Genomic DNA, 22,993 nt, shown 5'->3' with positions numbered 1-22,993 from the left:
TTCAAGCATTGCGCTGTTTATGACTTCAAGCCTATCAACTCCTAAGATTAGGCTGGTGTAACCGATGTGAAATGGCTAGCTAGTTAGCCGGGTGTGCGCTAATAGCCTTTCAAACGTCACTCACTCTGAGACTTGGAGTAGTTGTTCCCCTTGCTCTGCATGGGTAACGCTGCTTCGAGGGTGGCTGTTGTCGATGTGTTCCTGGTTTGAGCGAGGAGAGGGACGGAAGCTATACTGTTACACTGGCAATACTAAAGTGCCTATAAGAACATCCAATAGTCAAAGGTACACTGCTCAAAAAAATAAAGGGAACACTTAAACAACACAATGTAACTCCAAGTCAATCACACTTCTGTGAAATCAAACTGTCCACTTAGGAAGCAACACTGATTGACAATAAATTTCACATGCTGTTGTGCAAATGGAATAGACAACAGGTGGAAATTATAGGCAATTAGCAAGACACCCCCAATAAAGGAGTGGTTCTGCAGGTGGTGACCACAGACCACTTCTCAGTTCCTATGCTTCCTGGCTGATGTTTTGGTCACTTTTGAATGCTGGCGGTGCTTTCACTCTAGTGGTAGCATGAGACGGAGTCTACAACCCACACAAGTGGCTCAGGTAGTGCAGCTCATCCAGGATGGCACATCAATGCGAGCTGTGGCAAGAAGGTTTGCTGTGTCTGTCAGCGTAGTGTCCAGAGCATGGAGGCGCTACCAGGAGACAGGCCAGTACATCAGGAGACGTGGAGGAGGCCGTAGGAGGGCAACAACCCAGCAGCAGGACCGCTACCTCCGCCTTTGTGCAAGGAGGAGCAGGAGGAGCACTGCCAGAGCCCTGCAAAATGACCTCCAGCAGGCCACAAATGTGCATGTGTCTGCTCAAACGGTCAGAAACAGACTCCATAAGGGTGGTATGAGGGCTCGACATCCACAGGTGGGGGTTGTGCTTACAGCCCAACACCGTGCAGGATGTTTGGCATTTGCCAGAGAACACCAAGATTGGCAAATTCGCCACTGGCGCCCTGTGCTCTTCACAGATGAAAGCAGGTTCACACTGAGCACGTGAAAGACGTGACAGAGTCTGGAGACGCCGTGGAGAACGTTCTGCTGCCTGCAACATCCTCCAGCATGACCGGTTTGGCGGTGGGTCAGTCATGGTGTGGGGTGGCATTTCTTTGGAGGGCCGCACAGCCCTCTATGTGCTCGCCAGAGGTAGCCTGACTGCCATTAGGTACCGAGATGAGATCCTCAGACCCCTTGTGAGACCATATGCTGGTGCGGTTGGCCCTGGGTTCCTCCTAATGCAAGACAATGCTAGACGTCATGTGGCTGGAGTTTGTCAGCAGTTCCTGCAAGAGGAAGGCATTGATGCTATGGACTGGCCCGCCCGTTCCCCAGACCTGAATCCAATTGAGCACATCTGGGACATCATGTCTCGCTCCATCCACCAACGCCACGTTGCACCACAGACTGTCCAGGATTGGCGGATGCTTTAGTCCAGGTCTGGGAGGAGATCCCTCAGGAGACCATCCGCCACCTCATCAGGAGCATGCCCAGGCGTTGTAGGGAGGTCATACAGGCACATGGAGGCCACACACACTACTGAGCCTCATTTTGACTTGTTTTAAGGACATTACATCAAAGTTGGATCAGCCTGTAGTATGGTTTTCCACTTTAATTTTGAGTGTGACTCCAAATCCAGACCTCCATGGGTTGATAAATTGGATTTCCATTGATTATTTTTGTGTGATTTTGTTGTCAGCACATTCAACTATGTAAAGAAAAAAGTATTTAATAAGATTATTTCATTCATTCAGATCTAGGATGTGTTATTTTAGTGTTCCCTTTATTTTTTTGAGCAGTGTATATGAAATACAAATCGTATAGAGAGAAATAGTCCTATAATAACTACAACCTAAAACGTATTACCTGGGAATATTGAAGACTCATGTTAAAAGGAACCACCAGCTTTCATATGTTCTCATGTTCTGAGCAAGGAACTTAAACGTTAGCTTTTTTTACATGGCACATATTGCACTTTTACTTTCTTCTCCAACACTTTGTTTTTGCATTATTTAAACCAAATTGAACATGTTTCATTATTTATTTGAGGCTAAATTGATAGTATTTATGTATTAAATTAAGTTAAAATAAGTGTTCATTCAGTATTTGTCATTACTACAAAAAGGAAAAAAAACTTTAAATAAATCGTCATCGGCTTTTTTCGGTTCCCCAATAAATCGGTATCGGCGGTGAAAAATCATAATCGGCCGACCTCTAATAGCAGCACAAAACATGGTACAAACATTATCGGACACAGACAACAACACAAAGGGCAAGAAGGTAGAGACAACAATACATCACACAAAGCAGTCACAACTGTCAGCATGCTGAGTCTTTGAATATAGAGATCTAGGCAGAGTCTCCATGATTGAGTCTTTGAATATAGAGATCTAGGCAGAGTTCCTCCGTCCAGTGTCTGTGTTCCTTTTGCCCATCTTTTTTTAATTGGCCAGTCGGAGATAAGGCTTTTTCTTTGCAACTCTGCCTAGAAGGCCAGCATCCCGGAGTTGCCTCTTCACTGTTGACGTTGAGACTGGTGTTTTGGGGTACCATTTAAAGAAGTTGTCAGTTGAGGACTTGTGAGGAGTCTGTTTCTCAAACTAGACACTAATGTACTTGTCCTCTTGCTCAGTTGTGCACTGGGGCCTCCCACTAATCTTTCTATTCTGGTTAGAGCCAGTTTGCGCTGTTCTGTGAAGGCAGTTGTACACAGCATTGTACGAGATCTTCAGTTTCTTGGCAATTTCGCACATGGAATAGCCTTCATTTCTCAAAACAAGAATAGACTGACGAGTTTCTGAAGAAAGTTCTTTGTTTCTACAATATCTTCGTGGGAATCTGTTATAACGATGCACAGTAAGTGTATATTTTGTAAAATCATTTTTGGGGTGCTAGGAATGTAGAATTTCTGAGGTTTCCAAAACCGTATTGCATGCGGTGGTTATTAACGTGGAGACAGAGCGTCGGTACAGTTGTGGACATTGGCCCCGCTGTGGTCAATTGTTCAAATGAGAGCCTTATGGCTGTATGGCCTTCGGTTCGAGAGCTAAAGTTGAAATTATAAAAGTCAATCTCAATGCGACTTGGATTTAAAAAGGGAATAGAACAAAGACTGGTGCTAAATATATGGTGAAAGGAAACGCTCACACCCATGTTAAAACCAGTGGTGGAAAAAGTACCCAATTATCCCTCTATAGTAAAAGTAAAGATGACTTCTGTTACTACTTTCTATTAAGTTAAAGTGAAAGTCCCCCAGTAAAATACTACTTGAGTAAAAGTCTAAAAGTACTTGGTTTTAAATATACGTAAGAATCAAAAAGTAAAGAATCATTTCACATTCCTTATATAAAGCAAACCAGACAGAGCAGTTATTTTTATGTACGCATAGCCCGGGGCCCACGCCAACACTCAGACATCATTTACAAAACAAAGCATTTGTGTTTAGTGAGTCTGCCAGATCGGAGGCAGTAGGATTGACCGGGAATGTTCTCTTGATAAGTGTGTGAATTGGACCATTTTACTGCATTCGAAATGTACTTTTGGATCCCAGGGGAAATGTATGGAGTAAAAAGTACATTATTTTCTTTAGGAATGTAGTGGAATAAAAGTCGTCAAAAATATAAAACAGTAACATAAGGTACAGACACCCAAAAAAACAACCTAAGTAGTACTTTATATTATTTTTACACCACTGGTTTAAACCAATTCAATGCTTTAACTTTAGTAGTACGTGTAAGAATCAAGTTGGCCACCAAGCTAGGCCTTTTTTAAACATCGACAAATCCTGGCCACATTTACACGCCAGATTCAATAGCTTGAAACTTGCCCCCCCTCAAAAGCTTGAAAACCCTATTAGATTAGAAGTTTATATTTATTTAAACACTAAAACTAAACATACTTCATGTTTTTAATTTAGTTTGAGTCAAAGATAGTTTCAGTATCGTTTTCATTTCAGTTTACTATAATAACCTTGGTCTGGAGGTGGAGCACAGGGTTCACTATTATAGCATGACCGTGAGAGACCCTGGACAGCCTCAGAGTGAGCAAAGAGGAGAAAGGCTTGGGAGTATGAGAAAGGACTGAATGGACTGTACTCACTAAAAGTCCTGGCCCATAAACATGGCCTGTTTCCGGTACCACAAACAGCACCTGCCTAAGCAGAATAAACAATCTGTTCCACAAGCACATGGAGATGAAGTGCAAGGTTGACTTTTACAGGAGAGAATTCTACAAGTATGGAGTTAATCAGAAAATATGCTTAAGAGACAGAGAAACCAGAAGCCATCCAGGGGTGTTAGATTTGGCTGCAGATATGGGCTTCCTGTCAATCTCAGATTTTTTGTAGATATTTTGTAGAAGTAGTAGCAAGATAGGATTGGTAGAGATAGTACGTATAGTAGGTTTAAGTTGTCCATTTTATAATACAAATAAATAATATTTTAAGTGTCTGAGTGTTCTAGCCTCATTTCATCCTGTATCCTCAGGTGATAAATAAAATAACAGATTACACATTAAAACCTCATCGAGAACGATATAAAACCAACATGCTCACATTTCACGTAAAACAGCACCACCGTGTAGTCACTCTCTGCCACTGCGCTGTGGAACGTGTCAGCAGTGAGTTCTGTGACAGCGTCCATGTCCAGACTCTGGCCCCTGTCTCTGTACACAGACTCTGCCACCTCATCATCAAGCACATCTAGTGACAAAGAAACAGTCAACCAATCAGCCCAGAAATACAAAAGCATATACAGAATGTCGTACAGTGGAAGCAGAGTGCTATAAACATTTAATTTAATGCGCATTCATAAACAACCCACTTCAATCTACACACCTGCCTAGGGAGGGGCTAGACACGTTTCTACAATGCCCCTTCTAATTTAATGTAATGAAAAGTGTTTAGGGTTAATGAAACATTGTAGAGAGCAGAAAACTGAAAGTGAAATTTAAAAACGTTGTTTAGTGTCACCATTTAAATTCTGTGATCTGGTTTCTTGTTGGCATTACAATACATGTACAGTTTGTTTATGATGTTGACCTAAAACAAGGAAAAGGAAATAAAAATATATCTACAACAAGACCCCTTCTTACCAAGAGTGGCCCAATTATCATCGTCCTCTTCCTCCTCCGGAGTGCTCTCATCTCTGAACAGGTCGATAACCTCCTCTAGATTGTTCAAAATCAGGTACTTGACCTCTGAACCCTGACAAACACAGCATATTGTTAGTGTCTAAGTGCATATGTAACTTTGAGCTGTGGAAAGAATTTCTCCTTGAAGGACAACAAACACCAATCAATATACTTCTGTTGAAAATGAGGCCATTATGATTGTACACTACTGTGGTAATAAACAGGACTTCTTTACAGTGAGCTCCAAAAGTATTGGGACAGTAGGCAGGTTTTCATGGATGGAGATTAATTTGTTAAAAGCATTTGTCAAACATTTCGGCATGTATAATGGAAACGGCAGACAGGAGACATTATCTAAAGCTCGACAACATTTTAATCCGTTCGACGGGTAGATTTTTTTGCGACAAATGATTTGTAAGTCGCTCTGGATAAGAGCGTCTGCTAAATGACTTAAATGTAAATAGAAAGTGTTTCTCGAATAAATGATGATTGCTGAATGCTTTTGAAGGTACGCAGGGCACGTGATATCATCAAGCTGCACTCCACATTTAATTCTAGCCTTCCCTGTAGCTCAGTTGGTAGAGCATGGTGTTTGTAATGCCAGGGTTGTGGGTTCGATTCCCACGGGGGGCCAACACAGAAGAAGAAGAAAAAAAAAATGTATGAAATGTATGCATTCACTACTGTAAGTCGCTCTGGATAAGAGCGTCTGCTAAAATGACTAAAAATGTAAAAAATGTAAAGTCTAAATGCCTAGTGTACTGCTAGAAAAATACATTTATTGTTGAAAAAAAAAAAAAAATAAAAAAAAAATAAATTATATATATATATATATATATATATATATATATATTTGTTGGACAAGGACAGTGGCCCAAAAATCTCCAAAGTATCACAGCTGGAGAATTGCAGACCTGAGTTGGGTCTTGGGGTCAGAAAGTCTCCAAAACTACAATCAGACGCCACCTACATAACCACAAGTTGTTTGGGAGGGTTGCCATAAAAAAAAGCCTTTGCGGTCATCAAACAAACTAAACTTGTTAGGATACATGGTATCATGGACTCCATGTACCAGCAGATATCAAATCAAAACCTGACTGCCTTTGCTAGGAAGCTTAAACTGGGCCGTGGTTGGATCTTCCAGCAGGACAATGATCCAAAGCACACCTCAAAAACGGTTTACTGACGATAGAATCATGGTTTTGCCATGGCCATCTGAGTCCCCTGACCTAAACCCCATAGAAAACCTGTGGGATGAGCTGAAGAGAGTCCACAAGCATAGACCTCGGATCTGAAGAGATTCTGTATGGAGGAATGGTCTCAGATCCCTTGCCATGTGTTCTCCAACCTCAACGCATTTAGGAGAAGACTCATAGCTGTTCTTGGCAAAAGGAGGTTGCACAAAGTATTGAATGAAGGGGTGCCAATAATTGTGGCGTACATATTTGTTTGATACATTTTTTCTTTCAATTATTTTACTTTAAAAAAAGGTTAGATTTGTGTGAATATTTTGAATAAAAGACCAAGAGGATAAACAATAAAGACTTTTTTCACAGCCCATTTTGCTGATATTTACCAAGGGTGCCAATTAGTGGAGGGCCCTGTAAATAATGTATTGTGCAGTTTGAGTCACTTATTTTAAATAACAATAGAATACATTTCTAAACACTTCTACATTAATGTGGATGCTACCTTGATTACAGAACCCTGAATGAATAGTGAATAACGATGGGTAAGAAAGTTTGACGCACAAATATCATACCCCCAAGACATCTCACCATTACAATAACAGGGGAGGTAAGCATTTTTGGGGGGTTTAATATTTGTGCGTCCATAGCTTCGCACTCATCATTATTCACAATTCATTCAGGATTATCCAGAATCATGGTAGCATCCACATTAATGTAGCAGTGTTTAGAAACATATTATATTCTTATTTACAACAAAAGTGAATCCAATGACAACACAATTTACCATTCATTTCTACTGGGCACAAAATAATCTGAAACACAACCAAAACAGACAGTAAGTGCATCCAACAACGTTGTAGAGTCACAACCTTGATGTAGTCATTGCATGCTAGGAAATGGGACCAAAGAACACTTTTTATTATTTTAATACACATAAGTGAATTTGGTCCCATGAAATGGGGTAGACTATGTATAAAAAGTGCTGTAATTTCTAAAACGGTTCACCCAATATGGATGAAAATCCCCTCAAATTAAAGCAGACAGTCTGCACTTTTACCTCATTGTCATTGTAGCATTTCATTCCAAAATGCTGGAGTACAGAGCCAAAACAACAACAAAAAAAGTGTCACTGTCCCAATACTTTGAGCTCACTGTAACTAAGCCTGGTGGTATGGCCATCACAAATAATATTTTGTTAGGAGAAATGGATTACTTTCTATAAAGCAATTTATGTAACTTGCTAAATAATAAAAAAAAGGGACTCACCTCTCCTGGTAGTCTGTAAGCAGCATTGTATTCCAGTGGTATTTTTACATCAGGACTCTCTCTGCCACAGATTAGAAAGAATAGTCAGTTTACTCTTTGCTTGTGTTGTTGGAATAGATTACATGTTAATTCAATGGTCATGTCAAGTACATTTGAAAGGATTGCATAGGTATACACAATACAGGGGGGGGGGGGGGGGGGGGGGGGTCCAGTGCCAAGCTCATCAGAACTACTACCATACTGCTCACTCTACAAATCCTTTCAGATCTTTACATTTACGAGTGCATAGAGGGTAGGGGCTAAAGATCATGGACCAAGCCATATTGCAATAGGTAGGAACTACCAACCCATGATGACTATAACCAGGGTAATGTTAAATTAGGGAACACTGAAGCAAAATGTTTCAAAATCGCCCGTTAGAAAAAGGGAATGACATCGCTCTGGATAAGCGAGTCTGCTAAATTACTAAAATGTAAAACATACAAAAGAAAACACAAACAAGCATTTCTTATAAGACACACACAGATAGTACACCTACTACCAACCTGTTTAACTCAATTTCAGACTGTTTTCTTCCATTTCATGATAAATTAACACAACCCAACAAAAGGTAGGATGAGCCAGTGTTGTCATGGCTCTCTGCTGGTACTGACCTGTGGATGAGCACCAGGCCCACCTGGCCTCTCAGCCTCCAGGCAAGAGTTTGGGCAGTGACCCGGTCAAGGGCCACCGTATGGGGCTGAGAGAAGAGGAAGAGCAGGGGCACCTGGAGGTGGCTGTGGACCATGTTCACCTCTGAGGGCTCCACTGAGGCCTCACTCTGATAGGGAGAGAAATTGTATAAACTTTTTTAATCCCAGACATGAACAATAACGACAAAAAGATGGAGCAAAATCACTACAGTTCCACCAACAAGGGATACATGTATTCTGCCTGTAGCCTAAGAATTGCTAATCAAACTGTTCTCTAAGCATGAAGGCTGTTTTATTTGCTTGTTTTGAATTGAAGTTGTCTTTGAAGTGAATATATTGTTGACAAGGGATGCATAGACACTGTGGCAGGGACTGCCAGGAGGGTGGCTCCAGTATTCACTCTGTCTGAAATCAACCACCAGCTAGGGAGTAGAGACTGATTGGAGACTTGGCTTCTCACCACCAGTGGGGCTTCCATCAGCTGGAGGAAGGTGTAGATGTGGAGGGTGGTGAGGGCTCTCCTTAGGGCCGTGTGTGGACAGGGGTCTGAGTGCTGGGATTGGGGCGCACCCTTACAGTGCAGAAACCACAGACCTGCTGTCAGAGATGAAATATCCTCCACCCTGCAATGTAGCACAAGAGGAAGATGAAACCAATGGTCGTAATATGCCGAATTGTAAATTGTGCCCAGGCACCTACCCTTTTGTGTGATCTGAAGTGTAAGCAATATTGGGATAAGTATATTTAGGCTATCAAAGACACGGGTATCCAAGCTTTCAGATCTACACAAAATGTCTAGGGGTCATTTGGGAGTTGAGCAAAAGTCTAAGCCATAGACATATAGAAAGAGGATTCTAGTTACCTTGTCATGGTGCAAACCCATTTGGTCATACATTCCATATATACCACATGGGCATCTACGTATATCATCCAGGGTTATTAGACATCTGACCTTCACATTTCATACAGAAGAGGGAATGATGTTTCAAAAGCATATTCTTTCATACAGTTTCATCACGGTCATGTTCAGTAGAGAAAACGGTTTGAAACAAGAGTGAAAGGGGATGTACATCCTGTATTGACCAATATGTTTTTTTCCCCCCAGACTTGGGCGGTATACAGATTTCATAACGACCTTGTGCCATCCCAGGATATTTGGTAATACAGACACTGAACACAAGGGGCACTATTTTCAAACCCCACTGAGGCTCTGTAATCTGAAGGTTAGCAATGCTAACAAGTATATGTCAATTTCCATAGCTAAACGCTAGTGAGCGCATTGTGAGCATCTTATACAGTCTCTGAAACTATATGCAGGTTAGACATCCCAGCTATAAAACAAACTAAAAAACGCTACTCACAAAACAAATAGACAGCAAGGCTCTTGACCCATGAGGGGATTCGCCGCTGTTACCAAGCAAAGAAGCTAACCAGCTAAATAATGTAACTACTAAGTAAGCAAACCAAATGCACAACTGCAGAGCATTTAGCAGATTTTAGACAGTTAACCCTTGTAGTTATAAGATATCTAGTTGGCAAACGGTTGTGAATTAGACTGCAACTATATACAGTGGTTGCTCCACTAAAAGTTTTGCAATTATGCTGCGGGATTTAGAGGTCATTTGTGGTTTAGTACGGTACCCTGCGTCACCACTTCATTGCTCCAGACCAGCGCAAGGGGAGTTGGACCAAAAAGCATAATCAGTGCTCTTACTGTGTCTGACAATGTATGGGCGACAAACCTAAATATAAACTGATAATTGTGCACGACTTCAGTATTACTTACTAAAACTGTTGTTGCTAAGATTTTTATTTTACTCTTACTGTAGTACTTTAGCCCACTCCCGACCAGTCATTGTACAGTGTCTGAGTGGCGCAACGGTCTAAGACACTGCATACCGTGCAAGCTGTGTTGCTATAGATGCTGGTTCAATACCCGTGCCGGCCTTAACTTTATCCTCGCTCAATTTACGTTATTAGAAAACAAAAACTCCAAAATATTGTAATTTTTAAAAACAAAGCGATTATTATAATAATAAAAGCCCATTGGATATTCTCACAGATATCTTATTAACCCTGTTATTAGCAGGACAATATCTATTGGTCATGGTTCCCGAGTGGCGCACAATGGGATTGCCTTGCAGTTCTCCAGCTGTATCCACTGAAAGCGTGCAAGGTTCAAGGCACAGGACGGGCAGCAGAGCTGCGCACAGAAGACCGACCTAGCCCAAAGAGAAGGGAGGAGGAGGGAGGGGAGGGGCTAAAATAGAAGTTAGTTCTATTTCTGATGCAGATCACACTGCAAGTCCTGCCTCTCCCATTTCCTCATTGGTTTATAGAAGCAGGTACCCACGTGTAATCTCCTCATTGGTTATACCAACATGGGTGACTGAAAGACGAAATAGGTCAGTGTCGGTTACCTAATTTATGAAAGTTGCCAATCGCAATATAAAATCAAGAGAAGAAAAGGCATGGAAGGAGGAGAGATGACTAGAAACAATTCGGTTGACTGTTTTATGTGTGGATTGATTGGTGGAGTAGAGGACCTTGTGCATTTCTGGTAAAATAAGAACAATATTTATTTCCCAGGACAAATTAGCTAGCAACAGCAAGCTAGCTAAATAGGTCAAATTAGCTAGCAAGTGCAAGCTAGCTAGCTAAATTGCCATAAATGTTTAATGCTTTTCGACCTGTCCCCAAATTAATATAATTGGTTCAGAGTTTGTTTTGATATTTTAACCTGCGTGTTGTGATCGCGTTTGTTGTGGGGGGGACAAAATAAATTTATGCACGATGGCGCATGCGCACAGTCGGTTTGGGTTCCGTGTAACACTTTAACCTCTCTTGGGTAGGGTGCAGTATTTTGACCTCCAGATGAAAAGCGTGCCAAAAGTAAACTGCCTGTTACTCAGGCCCAGAAGCTAGGATATGCATATAGATAGAAAACTCTAAAGTTTCCAAAACTGTTAAAATAATGTCTGAGTATAACAGAACTGATATGGCAAGCAAAAACCTGAGAAAAATCCATCGAGGATGTGGAATTATTTTCATGTGGCTGTTTTTCAACTCAATGCCTATAGAGAATCCAATGGGTTAGGAATCAGATTGCAGTTCCTATGGCTTCCACAAGATGTCAACAATCTTTAGACATGGTTTCAGGCTTTTATTTTGAAAAAAGACATGTAAAAAGCCATTTTGGTCAGAGGAAGTTTGCAGACCTGATTTGGCACGCCGTTTGTTATTTTTCCTTTCTATTGAAAACGGTATTGTCCGGTTGAAATATTATTGATTATAAAGACAAACAACCTGAGGATTAACTATAAACATCGTTTGACATGTTTCGACAAATTTTACCGGTACTTTTAGTGTGTATTGGTCTGCCTGTTGTGATCGCCTTGGAGCCATTGGATTACCGAACAAAACTGAGTTTTTGGGACATAAAGAGGGACTTCATCGAACAAAACAAACATTTACTGTGTAACTGGGAGTCTTGTGAGTGCAACCATATGAAGATCAAAGGTAAGTGATTAATTTTATCGCTATTTCTGACTTTAGTGACTCCTCGACTTGGCTGGTAAAAATGATAATGCTTTTTTTTACACAGGGCGCTGTCCTCATAAATCGCATGGTATGCTTTCTCCGTAAAGCCTTTTTGAAATCTGACACAGCGGCTGGATTAACAAGAAGTTCATCTTTAAGCCGATGTATAACACTTGTATGTTTTATGAATTTATTATGAGTATTTCTGTTTTTTTAATTTGGCGCTCTGCAATTTTACCGGATGTGGCCGGACATAACCCCTCTAGGGTAAGGGGCATTGCACTAATAATGGCGCTGACTAGGGAAACATTCCCGCTGTTCTGTTCTTAGTGCCAGTCTGCACATTCAAACTAAAACAATGTAAATCAATCAGATTTTTATTTCCCTGAATATCTGTTTGGGTATTGATTAGACTACAATTATACAGTAGAAATGTTATGCTCTTAGTGTAACTTTTATTTAACTAGGCAAGTCTAGTAAGAACAAATTCTTATTTACAAGGACAGCCTACTCCTTCCTCCCTATCGGGGATTCTTTAATTAAATAGCACAGTACTGTACTCCCGATCGTCACATTGTACAGCGCAATATTTTCCTTTATTTTTGGGGGGGAATAGAAACACCATAATATTAATTAATTAAGCAAAATTTCTTAAAAATCAGTCCCAAATACTATGTGCTTAACAAAAAAGGTTTTAAATTCTCTAGTACAGCCACTATCAAAGGCTATCAAATGCTTCTCAAAGATGCCCTCTGGTGGTCAAACTAACACTAACTCGCATTAATGGTACCAGTGGTTCACACTTAAATAACGTGCCATAGAATTCTGTGGCACCATGCAAGCTACAACGCAGTACGCTGCAACTTTTAAAGGACGAACCACTGTAGATCAACTGGCGCACAACAGTGACGCTGCGTTTACACTAGGAAGCAGCATCACATGGTGAAACATCGGATCCATTAATTTTCAATGAAAGGAAAGCGAGAGAAGCAGACTGAGCTGGGGGACCGATGAGCAATGCGAGCATAGGCAAGGGAGCTGAACAGGGCGGGATTAAAGTTTATTCAAATCCTCTTTGGTCACTCGCGTCACAACATCAATCAAAGCGCACCATAGCTTCCAACCTCTTCTGGATTGGCTGACAATGGCTGTTAATAAACTCAGCAAAAAAAGATATGTACCTTTTTCAGGACCCTGTCCATCAAAGATAATTCGTAAAAATCCAAATAACTTCAGATCTTCATTGTAAATGGTTTAACCTGTTGGGGATAGGGGGCAGTATTTACACGGCCGGATAAAAAAAAAGTACCCGATTTAATCTGGTTACTACTCCTGCCCAGTAACTAGACTATGCATATAATTATTGGCTTTGGATAGAAAACACCCTAAAGTTTCTAAAACTGTTTGAATGGTGTCTGTGAGTATAACAGAACTCATATGGCAGGCAAAAACCTGAGAAGATTCTGCCCAGGAAGTGGCCTGTCTGACAAGTTGTTGTCCATCTTGGCTCTTTTTAATTGAAGACTGAGGATCTTTGCTGTAACGTGACACTTCCTACGGCTCCCATAGGCTCTCAGAACCCGGGAAAAAGCTGAATGACGTAATTCAAGGCCCAGGCTGAAACACACTAGCGCGTTTGGCAAGTGCTCTATCAGAGGGCCTTTGGACTGAGGCTCGTGCATGAGGGGATAGAATGCTTTTACTTTCTCTCTCGTTGAATGTAAACAGGCTTTGCCGGTCGGAATATTATCGCTTTTTTATGAGAAAAGTGGCATAAAAATTGATTTTAAACAGCGGTTGACATGCTTCGAAGTACGGTAATGGAATATTTAGAATTTTTTTGTCACGAAATGCACCATGCTCGTAACCCTTATTTACGCTTCGGATAGTGTCTTGAACGCACGAACAAAACGCCGCTGTTTGAACATAACTATGGATTATTTGGGACCAAACCAACATTTGTTATTGAAGTAGAAGTCCTGGGAGTGCATTCTGACGAAGACAGCAAAGGTAATAACATTTTTCGTATAGTAAATCTGACTTTGGTGAATGCTAAACTTGCTGGGTGTCTAAATAGCTAGCCCTGTGATGCCGGGCTATCTACTGAGAATATTGCAAAATGTGCTTTCACCGAAAAGCTATTTTAAAAATCGGACATATCGAGTGCATAGAGGAGTTCTGTATCTATAATTCTTAAAATAATTGTTATGTTTTTTGTGAACGTTTATCGTGAGTAATTTAGTAAATTCACCGGAAGTGTTCGGTGGGAATGCTAGTCACATGCTAGTCACCTGCTATAGATATAAATATGAACTTGATTGAACAGACATGCATGTATTGTATAACATAATGTCCTAAGATTGTCATCTGATGAAGATCATCAAAGGTTAGTGCTGCATTTAGCTGTGGTTTGGGTTTATGTGACATTATATGCTAGCTTGAAAAATGGGTATCTGATTATTTCTGGCTGGGTACTCTGCTGACATAATCTAATGTTTTGCTTTCGTTGTAAAGCCTTTTTGAAATCGGACAGTGTGGTTAGATTAACGAGAGTCTTGTCTTTAAAATGCTGTAAAATAGTCATATGTTTGAGAAATTGAAGTAATAGCATTTCTAATGTATTTGAATAACGCGCCACGGGATTCAACTGGCTGTTGAGTAGCCCAGAGAGGTTAAACACTGTTTCCCATGTTTGTTCAATGAACCATAAACAATTAATGAACGTGCACCTGTGGAACGGTCAGTAAGACAATAACAGCTTACAGACGTTAGGCAATTAAGGTCACAGTTATGAAAATTTAGGACACTAAAGAGGCCTTTCTGACTCTGAAACACACAAAAAGAATGATGCCCAGGGTCCCTGCGTGAACGTGCCTTAGGCATGCTGCAAGGACGCATGAGGACTGTAGATGTGGCCAGGGCAATAAATTGCCATGTCCGTACTGTGAGACACCTAAGACAGCGCTACAGGGAGACAAGATGGACACAGCTGATCGTCCTCGCAGTGGCAGACCATGTGTAACAAACAACACCTACATAGGATCGGTACATTCGAACATCACACCTGCGGGACAGGTACAGGATGGCAACAACAACTGCTCGAGTTACACCAGGAACGCACAATCCCTCCATCAGTGCTCAGACTGTCCACAATCGGCTGAGAGAGAGGCTGGACTGAGGGCTTGGAGGCCTGTTGTAAGTCAGGTCCTCACCAGACGTCACCAGCAACTACGTCGCCTATGGGCACAAACCCACCGTCGCAGGACCAGACAGGACTGGTAAAAAGTGCTCTCCACTGACAAGTCGCGGTTGTGTCTCACCAGGGGTGATGGTCGGATTTACGTTTATTGTCAAAGGAATGAGCGTTACACCGAGGCCTGTACTCTGGAGCAGGATCGATTTGGAGGTGGAGGGTCCGTTATGGTCTGGGGCGGTGTGTCACAGCATCATTGGACTGAGCTTGTTGTCATTGCAGGCAATCTCAACGCTGTGCGTTACAGGGAAGACATCCTCATGTGGTACCCTACCTGCAGGCTCATCCTGACATGACCCTCCAGCATGACAATGCCAGCTGCCATACTGCTTGTTCTGTGTGATTTCCTGCAAGACAGGAACGTCAGTGTTCTGCCATGGCCAGCGAAGAGCCCGGATCTCAATCCCATTGAGCACGTCTGGGACCTGTTGGATCATTCACCCCCCCCCCCAAGATACATCCGGGAACTTGCAGGTGCCTTGGTGGAAGAGTGGGGTAACATCTCACTGCAAGAACTGGCAAATCTGGTGCAGTCTATGAGGAGGACATGCACTGCAGTACTTAATACAGCTGGTGGCCACACCAGATACTGACTGTTATTTTTTATTTTGACCCCCCCTTTGTTCAGGGACACATTATCCCATTTCTGTTAGTCACATGTCTGTGGAACTTGTTCAGTTTATGTCTCAGTTGTTGAATCTTGTTATGTTCCTTATATTTACACGTTAAGTTTACTGAAAATAAACGCAGTTGACAGTGAGAGGGCGTTTCTTTTTTTTGCTGAGTTTACTTAGCACTACCTAGCACCCACATTAGGAGGAGTGCCACTTGTATAGTATAAACGGACAGTAAGTGACTCAGATCTCTTGTCATTGTGTGCTTGTAAACAAACACCACGTGACTGGGGATTACCGGTAAGCGTCATAATGAAAAAACAATTATAATAATTACTGCAAGAGTTGACTGCAGGTGTTTACTTAAAAATATTCACATTTATAAAAACACTTTTCCAAATAACCCCCATATACACTGTCTACTGCCCAAACCTATTTTCCTTTGAAAATTGTTTTGCCACGCTGTTCCCTACTGAACACATATCTTGTGACTGGGGAGAGGTGGCCTCTTTAGCTTGGATGGGGTTCCCAAGGGGGCTATGGATGGAAGAACACTGACCCCATGTTCGTCAGCACTGGGCCTCCTGTGGTCAGCACAAACTGGTACTTGACTCCGTACACAAACGCTGTCTCCATCAACGCTCGGTGCTCTGGATAGAATGACAGGGACGTGAAGGTTACACCAAATGACAAAACAACTCAGAGAAGTTGGTACAAAGTGTTAGGCTGCACTAAAATGTAACCAAGGGGTTGAATAGCAAAATCATTTTCTATAGCTTTGGATATAAAGAAATGTATGATATATGAAAACTACTTTCATCCTTGGCAACAAGTCGGTAGTCAAATGGATTTCTCTTAAATCTGAAAACCCAGGCTGGGTGAAAGCAATATGCCCTCTGAGATGAGGAGTGAGGAAACCTCAGACTAACTGAGATGCACCCCTTGTGGTTTCCTTCTTTATTATTAACCTTTTAAGGTAGTGTGGGAGACTGGACCTTACCTGGTAAGCCCAAGACCTGGACATGGCCTAGCACAATGTCAGCCTTGCCTTTAGCTGCCCTCTCCACTGACTGTAGCTCAGCAACTGTATGGACGTACCTCACCTCGTCAAAAAGCACAGTGCTGAGAGAGGGACAGGTCACATACATTACATATACATGGCCATTCAAATAAATTCCCTCGCCTAGCAGGTTACTGTACACAAATTAGTGAAATGCATTCATACATGTTCATGTTCCATTGTGCAACAGTACTCAAGATTTACTCAACCCTACAATAGTTCAAATGAATAAAAAGTCCCTTCATACGGTGCTTTCAAAGGGTATAATTTATTGACTGTGCGTCACAAAATAGCACAATCAATAATAGAGACTCTGCAAGCAAATTGTGTGGGAGTTTATACTCATTATGTACACACCAATGAAAAATGGTATGTCATTTGTCAGTGTACATGTTGAATTACAGAGCAACTGCCCCTAAAAAACAACATTTTTTTTTTTTTTAAACAGCCTATGAGTCAGAAGCATTTATTATACTGTCAAAATTGACTACAAAGTGTAAATAGGTTAATATTGGTCATAAAGTCAGTCTCGTCCAAAACAGTTTTGTGAGACTTGTGGTCGTGATTGCATCACAGCATAAATGAAGGTTGGGTTTGTTTCAATCCTGCCCACAGCTGTCAGCACACTCGTAAACATCAATTCGGATGACCCAATCATAATGTGTTTGGTAAATTTGGGTTGCCTTTGGTTAATGAACCAAATTTAAAACGAGGCCAAATACAGAAGTGCAGTCACCCTTTAAAGTGACCGGTCATTTCTTGATACACTAACTTAATTTAACTTTGATCTAACAACCAAGTCAGTTAAGAACAAATTCTTATTTACAATGACGGCCTAGGAACAGTGGGATAACTGCCTTGTTCAGGGGCAGAACTACAGATCTTTACCTTGTCAGCTCAGGGATTCCATCTAACAACCTTTCGGTTACTGGCCCAACGCTCTAACCACTAGGTTACCTGCCGCCCCGGGTGTGTCAAAGGTCTGTCAAAGCCTCTTCCTATCAGTGAGGCTACAGCGCTTCCGCTGAAGCGAGAAGCTGCCTAAAGCCAAGCTCAAAGTATAGATTAGCTCAAATAACCCATCAGTTGTCTCCATTATTTGTTACTTGGAGACAACATCTACAAAGACACTGACTCGGCAGGCACCGACTGACTGAGTTGCCAGAGTTCCAAAGGTGAGAGTTATACATCGATTGACCCCTAGGTGAGCAACTGTACTCCCAGCTCAAAGTAGAAGTCGCCCCTAAGCACAGATCTAGGATCAGATTACCCTACCCTTAAAGGGCCAACCAGCAGTTGAAACAAAGCGTGATCCCCGCCACTGTTTCAGTAAAAAGCTGAGGGATGGGTCTGGAGAAATGTAGTCACTGAAATTCAGTCATGATATCACAATTATAGTTTTAACCATATTTTGAAGCTATACAGCATTTTTTATTTGATTTACTTTGTTTACAAACATTGGAATAGAAGCTTATTTGGATTCTTATGGGTATGACAGTTAAACTAAGCTCATGAGGCATTTATAAGTTACATTCTTCAAGAATATATGAATCAAATGGGTACATACTGTATCATAAATGTTTACAAATGTCCAAAAATGGAAGTAGCAAGCAACTGCTGATTGCCCCTTCAACCACTATAGAGGTTATACAATATCTAACCCTGTATCAGTGTTTAGGGGAAATGTTTACAAACTCTTTATGTAACAGTGTAGGTTCCGTTGCTCTCTTCGCCCCAACCCGGGCTCGAACCAGGGACCCTTGCACACATCAACAACTGACACCCACCGAAGCATCGTTACCCATCGCGCCACAAAAGCCGCGGCCCTTGCGACGCAAGGGGAAACCCTACTTCAAGTCTCTGAGCGAGTGACGTCACCGATTGAAATGCTACTAGCGCGCACCACCGCTAACTAACTAGCCATTTCACATCGGTTACATTTACTCACAAGAGAACGTGGGACACTATGGCGTTCACGTCGAAGACGGTGTCGGTGTCGAAACTCTTCAGGACATTGCCACCCCTGCAAGGCAACAAATAATATAATAGTTATTTGTTCATTTGTGAGAAACATCTGTTCATCTTAAACCATAAGATGCGTTCTAAAATTACATTGTAATATGCATGTACTGTTAGCACAATATTTAATCAAGCTGCTTAAGATCCACAATGGATATACAATACACACCTGAACAAATAAACTTTTTTCATCAGCTTCTCTCCAGTGCAGTACTTTGCTATGTGTTCATTAGTACAATTTACCTGCAAACATGCATAGACATTGAAAACAATTCATTTCAAACAGATGTTTGTTTACTTTGCTCTTCACATAAGTGTACTTGTAGTGCAAAACTGATCAAAGTGGTCAAAGAGAATACCTGGACTCCGGGTCTCTCTAACAGGAGGCCTATGGCAGCCAGCAATGCATACTACAGCCGACAACTATACAGTCCTTTCAAAAACTCATACAATTTCTTATAGTAACAATATGCCAGTGAGGATTTGTCTTACTTGTTGTGGAATGAACAAAAGTTGCTCCAATTTGCAAGTAGAATCAACAACATGCTGGGTTCTCAAACAATCCAGCACTCCAGTGATGTCAAAATAACATTTTATAAGAAAGATATGAAAATAGATCTAAACAATACCACTACAACCTCCCAAGGTTCCCTTCAATATCTAATTTCTCCTTGTGCAACATTGACTCAGCAAAATCCAGTGGTGCTTGAGTAAATCAAGGGATAAAGATTTGTGTTGGTTACCTTAGCAACTGAAATACCGTAATCTTCTAGAGCATCTGCGGACTTCTCCAGCTGTTCAATGAAGAGACCTATGGTTGGATTGACTGGTAATCAAAAAGAAAATAAATGGAATTATAATCTGTGGAGGTTAGAAGGTACCAACGTTAATAGTAAACAATTGTGTTAAATACATTATTCAACTGCACTACAAAAGGCAAACATACTGTAATGAAACAAGGAAATAGTACGAGGTAACTAGCGAGCGAATGACAAATGCCCTAACCAATAACCACAACCCCAATTAGGATATAATCCCCATGGGGAAGGTGGTATGGCAATTATTAACTAGGGTCATTACAATACAATTTAGTATTTTATTAACCCATACCTAGATAGGCTCATTACAATCTTAGAGTGAGTTAACCCTATTAGAGCAGTGGCTAGCGAGTTTGCCTGCAGGCTGAGAGACCCTGGTTTGAGACACGCAAAGTGTGTTGCACTATCGTCGTTCGTTACATACTAAGTCCCTCCTCGCGTGCGCCTCTCCGAGGGCCTCGAGGGTTCCATCCAACTCCTGACACCAATTTAGCGAATGGTGCTAGCGCAACGCCCCTTGCAAGTCTTGAACCCGAGCCTTCCAGACACTTTTGGGAGATTAATGTCCCTACCTGAGCAAGGGTCGTGAACTGCAATTGTTACAGTATTCAGTGCCATATGTCCACCAGCAAGTCTACAGGGCATCTTGGGGGCTCATATTTTTCTCACCTGTTAATGTCACTTACCTTGTTTTCCAAAGTATATAAAATACATCTTTCCTGATTCCATTTTCTCGAAAAAATGGTCAGCTGTGTGCTCAATGAGTTTTGAGGCATTTCCAGTGATGCATTGCTCACTTTTTGAGCAGAGCAAAAGTATGACGACACATATGAACCATGCCATGGTCGATGAAGGCTCGAACCTTACAGTTCAGTTGAACAGACAAAATCTAGTAGAAATGAATGGAATAAGTTACATTCGACGATGCAAGCTGGCTAGGTCTGTTATGGCATAACACGTTAGCTACGCTTTTCAGCTAACGTTACCTAGCTAAAGTAGCCGGACAAGGGCCATTTAAATTCCAGGACCACGATATGGGCACTCTTAATACATTGCAGAAGCATTTTATATAACTAGCTTTTAGACAACTAACACGACTTGCTTGTTGTGAAATTATGTAGCTAAACTACCCAAATGAAAGAGGGATGCTAGAACATTTTTGCTGTTTCATCTTCCTGTGTCCCAACTAACTAGCCAATCAGAGTGATGGATTTTTAAAAGCAGTTGACAGCCAATCGAAAATTAAGAGGCCTGCACCTTCAGAGCTGACATCATTGTAAGCCAATCACAAAGAAGGATTCTGGAGGTTGGGTACCATACTGACCAATGTTGAAATAGTGGGTGGAGAGAGAACTCCACAAGGCGATATGGACTGAAAACGGACACCATTGTGGTTCTAATGCGAGGCATTTCAATGATTTCAACGCAATGTGTGATGGAAAGGGAGCCAAGATGGCGTTAGAAGATAGCTCGTTCAAGGCTGCATCTTATTGGTCAGTAGGCGGGCTCCAAACTGCAGCTTCACTCAGCTGATCTCTCCCTACTTTACGCCCCCTTTTTTTCCTGAGTTGTTTTTTTGCACAGATGAGCTGCTTTGCAGAGACTGGAGGGGTTTCTTGTTTGTCTGTTTTATACCTATAGCTGTAAAGTCATCCGTTCTGTCGCTAACCCTCGGTTTTATGTCGGTAGGTGGTTAGTTAGTTAGTGTAGTTTTATCAAGCTCGTGCTTTTGTTTTTGAATGGACATTAAAAAAAAAATTGATACCAAATTCGTGGAAAATACATAAAAAACTGGACCTTCTACTATTTTAGAATAAAACATTAGATATGCTTATTTAAGTCGTTGTTGTTACACTTATCCGTTCGCTATGTTGTTGAAAGAAAACCAGGTCAGCTTAAGTGTTTTCACGTCTGTAACGGACTCAAGTGATGAACCGATTCGAGCTGCGGTTCCTCCGTCTGTGGAGCTCGGACTCACCATTGTGTATACCATCCTATATTCGCTGCTTTTTGTGTTTGTTTACTTGCACCTTTGGCTCATTTTGCGTTATGGACACAAGCGCTTCAGCTACCAGAGTGTCTTTCTTTTTCTCTGTTTGCTGTGGTCAGCGCTAAGGACTACATTATTTTCATTCTACTTCAAGAACGTTGTCCAAGCAAACCAGTTGCAGCCTTTGCCTTACTGGCTGTTGTACTGTTTTCCAGTATGCCTCCAATTTTTCACTCTGTGTCTGCTCAATCTTTATTTTGCACAGGTAAGTGCATGTTGATACATTTTCTGATGTTGCAGTCATGTTTTGCATGTACACACAATCAGACGTCTGTCATACGTCATCTTATATTATAGGCCTATCAATTAAACATGTTTATCATATTTTTTTGTACATGTAATTTATCATGCAAAATGTATGAGTAAAGAGTATGTCTCCAGACAATATGCCTATAGGGCCATTTCCATGTAAAAGGACCCATGAGCACCAACATGTAAAGTTCACAGGCGCATGACAAATTGGGTGTCAAATGAAAGCTGAGTCTGTATTTTTGAGAAATTAAGGCGAATATACATTTTTCAACTGTTTTCCATCCCAAAAAAATACAAATAAGAAACGGTTTTGAATTCTTGTCAGACAAATGGAAAAGGGGTCTTGTAAAATAAAATACCACAACAAATTTTAAAAGATATTAGAAATACATCAAAACACAATAATGTGGAAGTAAAGACCCCAGCCAACTAATATCAACACATATTTAGTTTAGGGGGGAAAATTCTGCCTTCTGTAAGTTTAAGAAGCATTGCTTTGTGCCTTTAAATTCCGTTACCAAAAACCCATATATCTTGAAGATATTGTCTCATTTATCTCCCTCATGAAGAGGGAGGATAATGAAAGTTCACAGAAGTAAAACGTAAAGGTAGACCTATCAATCAGTTCTAGTGTTTTTACTAATATAGACTTTGTTTATTAATTATTAAGTGATTAAAATCGGTAACATAATTTCCGAAATATTTCTAGCTATAATGGGAAATCATAGTACTCACAAACCACAGTTGGGTCATCTGTATAGTACTGTTATGTTCAGCTGATAACTGTTTTCTTTCTCTTTCTGTCATCTGATGGTCAAAGCAAGAGTGTGAACAGTCTAGACAACCCCTCTCTCTAACTAATGCCACCTCTCCCAGCTCTTTCACCTTTATTTAACCAGGTAGGCCAGTTGAGAACAAGTTCTCATCTGCAACTGCGACCTGGCCAAGATAAAGCAAAGCAGTGTGACAAAAACAACAACACAGAGTTACACATAAACAAACATACAGTCAATAACACAATAGAAAAGAAAAATAGAAAAATCT

At 41.1% G+C, this 22,993-nt stretch overlaps 2 protein-coding genes across 3 annotated transcripts in view; one reads left to right on the top strand and one right to left on the bottom strand.

Annotated features, from left to right (window-relative positions):
* txndc16 (thioredoxin domain containing 16) overlaps positions 1-20,851 on the bottom strand; it is a 53,175-nt gene extending 32,324 nt beyond the window's left edge. The window contains exons 1-12 of one of the 2 annotated variants that reach the window (XM_029729355.1): positions 20,634-20,851; positions 20,334-20,536; positions 19,573-19,655; positions 18,999-19,072; positions 18,759-18,833; positions 16,751-16,872; positions 16,310-16,400; positions 8,804-8,966; positions 8,305-8,471; positions 7,652-7,712; positions 5,157-5,268; positions 4,618-4,764 (exon numbers count right to left, since the gene is read on the bottom strand). In XM_029729355.1, coding sequence (XP_029585215.1) covers positions 4,618-4,764; positions 5,157-5,268; positions 7,652-7,712; positions 8,305-8,471; positions 8,804-8,966; positions 16,310-16,400; positions 16,751-16,872; positions 18,759-18,833; positions 18,999-19,072; positions 19,573-19,655; positions 20,334-20,490 — 1,252 coding nt within the window. In that variant the 5' untranslated portion in view covers positions 20,491-20,536; positions 20,634-20,851. The remainder of the gene's footprint in view (positions 1-4,617; positions 4,765-5,156; positions 5,269-7,651; positions 7,713-8,304; positions 8,472-8,803; positions 8,967-16,309; positions 16,401-16,750; positions 16,873-18,758; positions 18,834-18,998; positions 19,073-19,572; positions 19,656-20,333; positions 20,537-20,633) is intronic. The other variant, XM_029729356.1, reaches the window with a different exon arrangement.
* A 344-nt stretch (positions 20,852-21,195) lies between these two features.
* Positions 21,196-22,993, top strand: part of gpr137c (G protein-coupled receptor 137c) — a 50,699-nt gene continuing 48,901 nt past the window's right edge. Inside the window, exon 1 of the mRNA XM_029729354.1 lies at positions 21,196-21,902. Coding sequence (XP_029585214.1) covers positions 21,516-21,902 — 387 coding nt within the window. The 5' untranslated portion in view covers positions 21,196-21,515. The remainder of the gene's footprint in view (positions 21,903-22,993) is intronic.

The sequence above is a fragment of the Salmo trutta genome, chromosome 33 (genome assembly GCF_901001165.1).
Source record: "Salmo trutta chromosome 33, fSalTru1.1, whole genome shotgun sequence".
Taxonomy (NCBI): domain Eukaryota; kingdom Metazoa; phylum Chordata; class Actinopteri; order Salmoniformes; family Salmonidae; genus Salmo; species Salmo trutta.
Note: the sequence above shows the minus strand (reverse complement) of the source record. Positions and strands in the feature narration are given on the sequence as shown.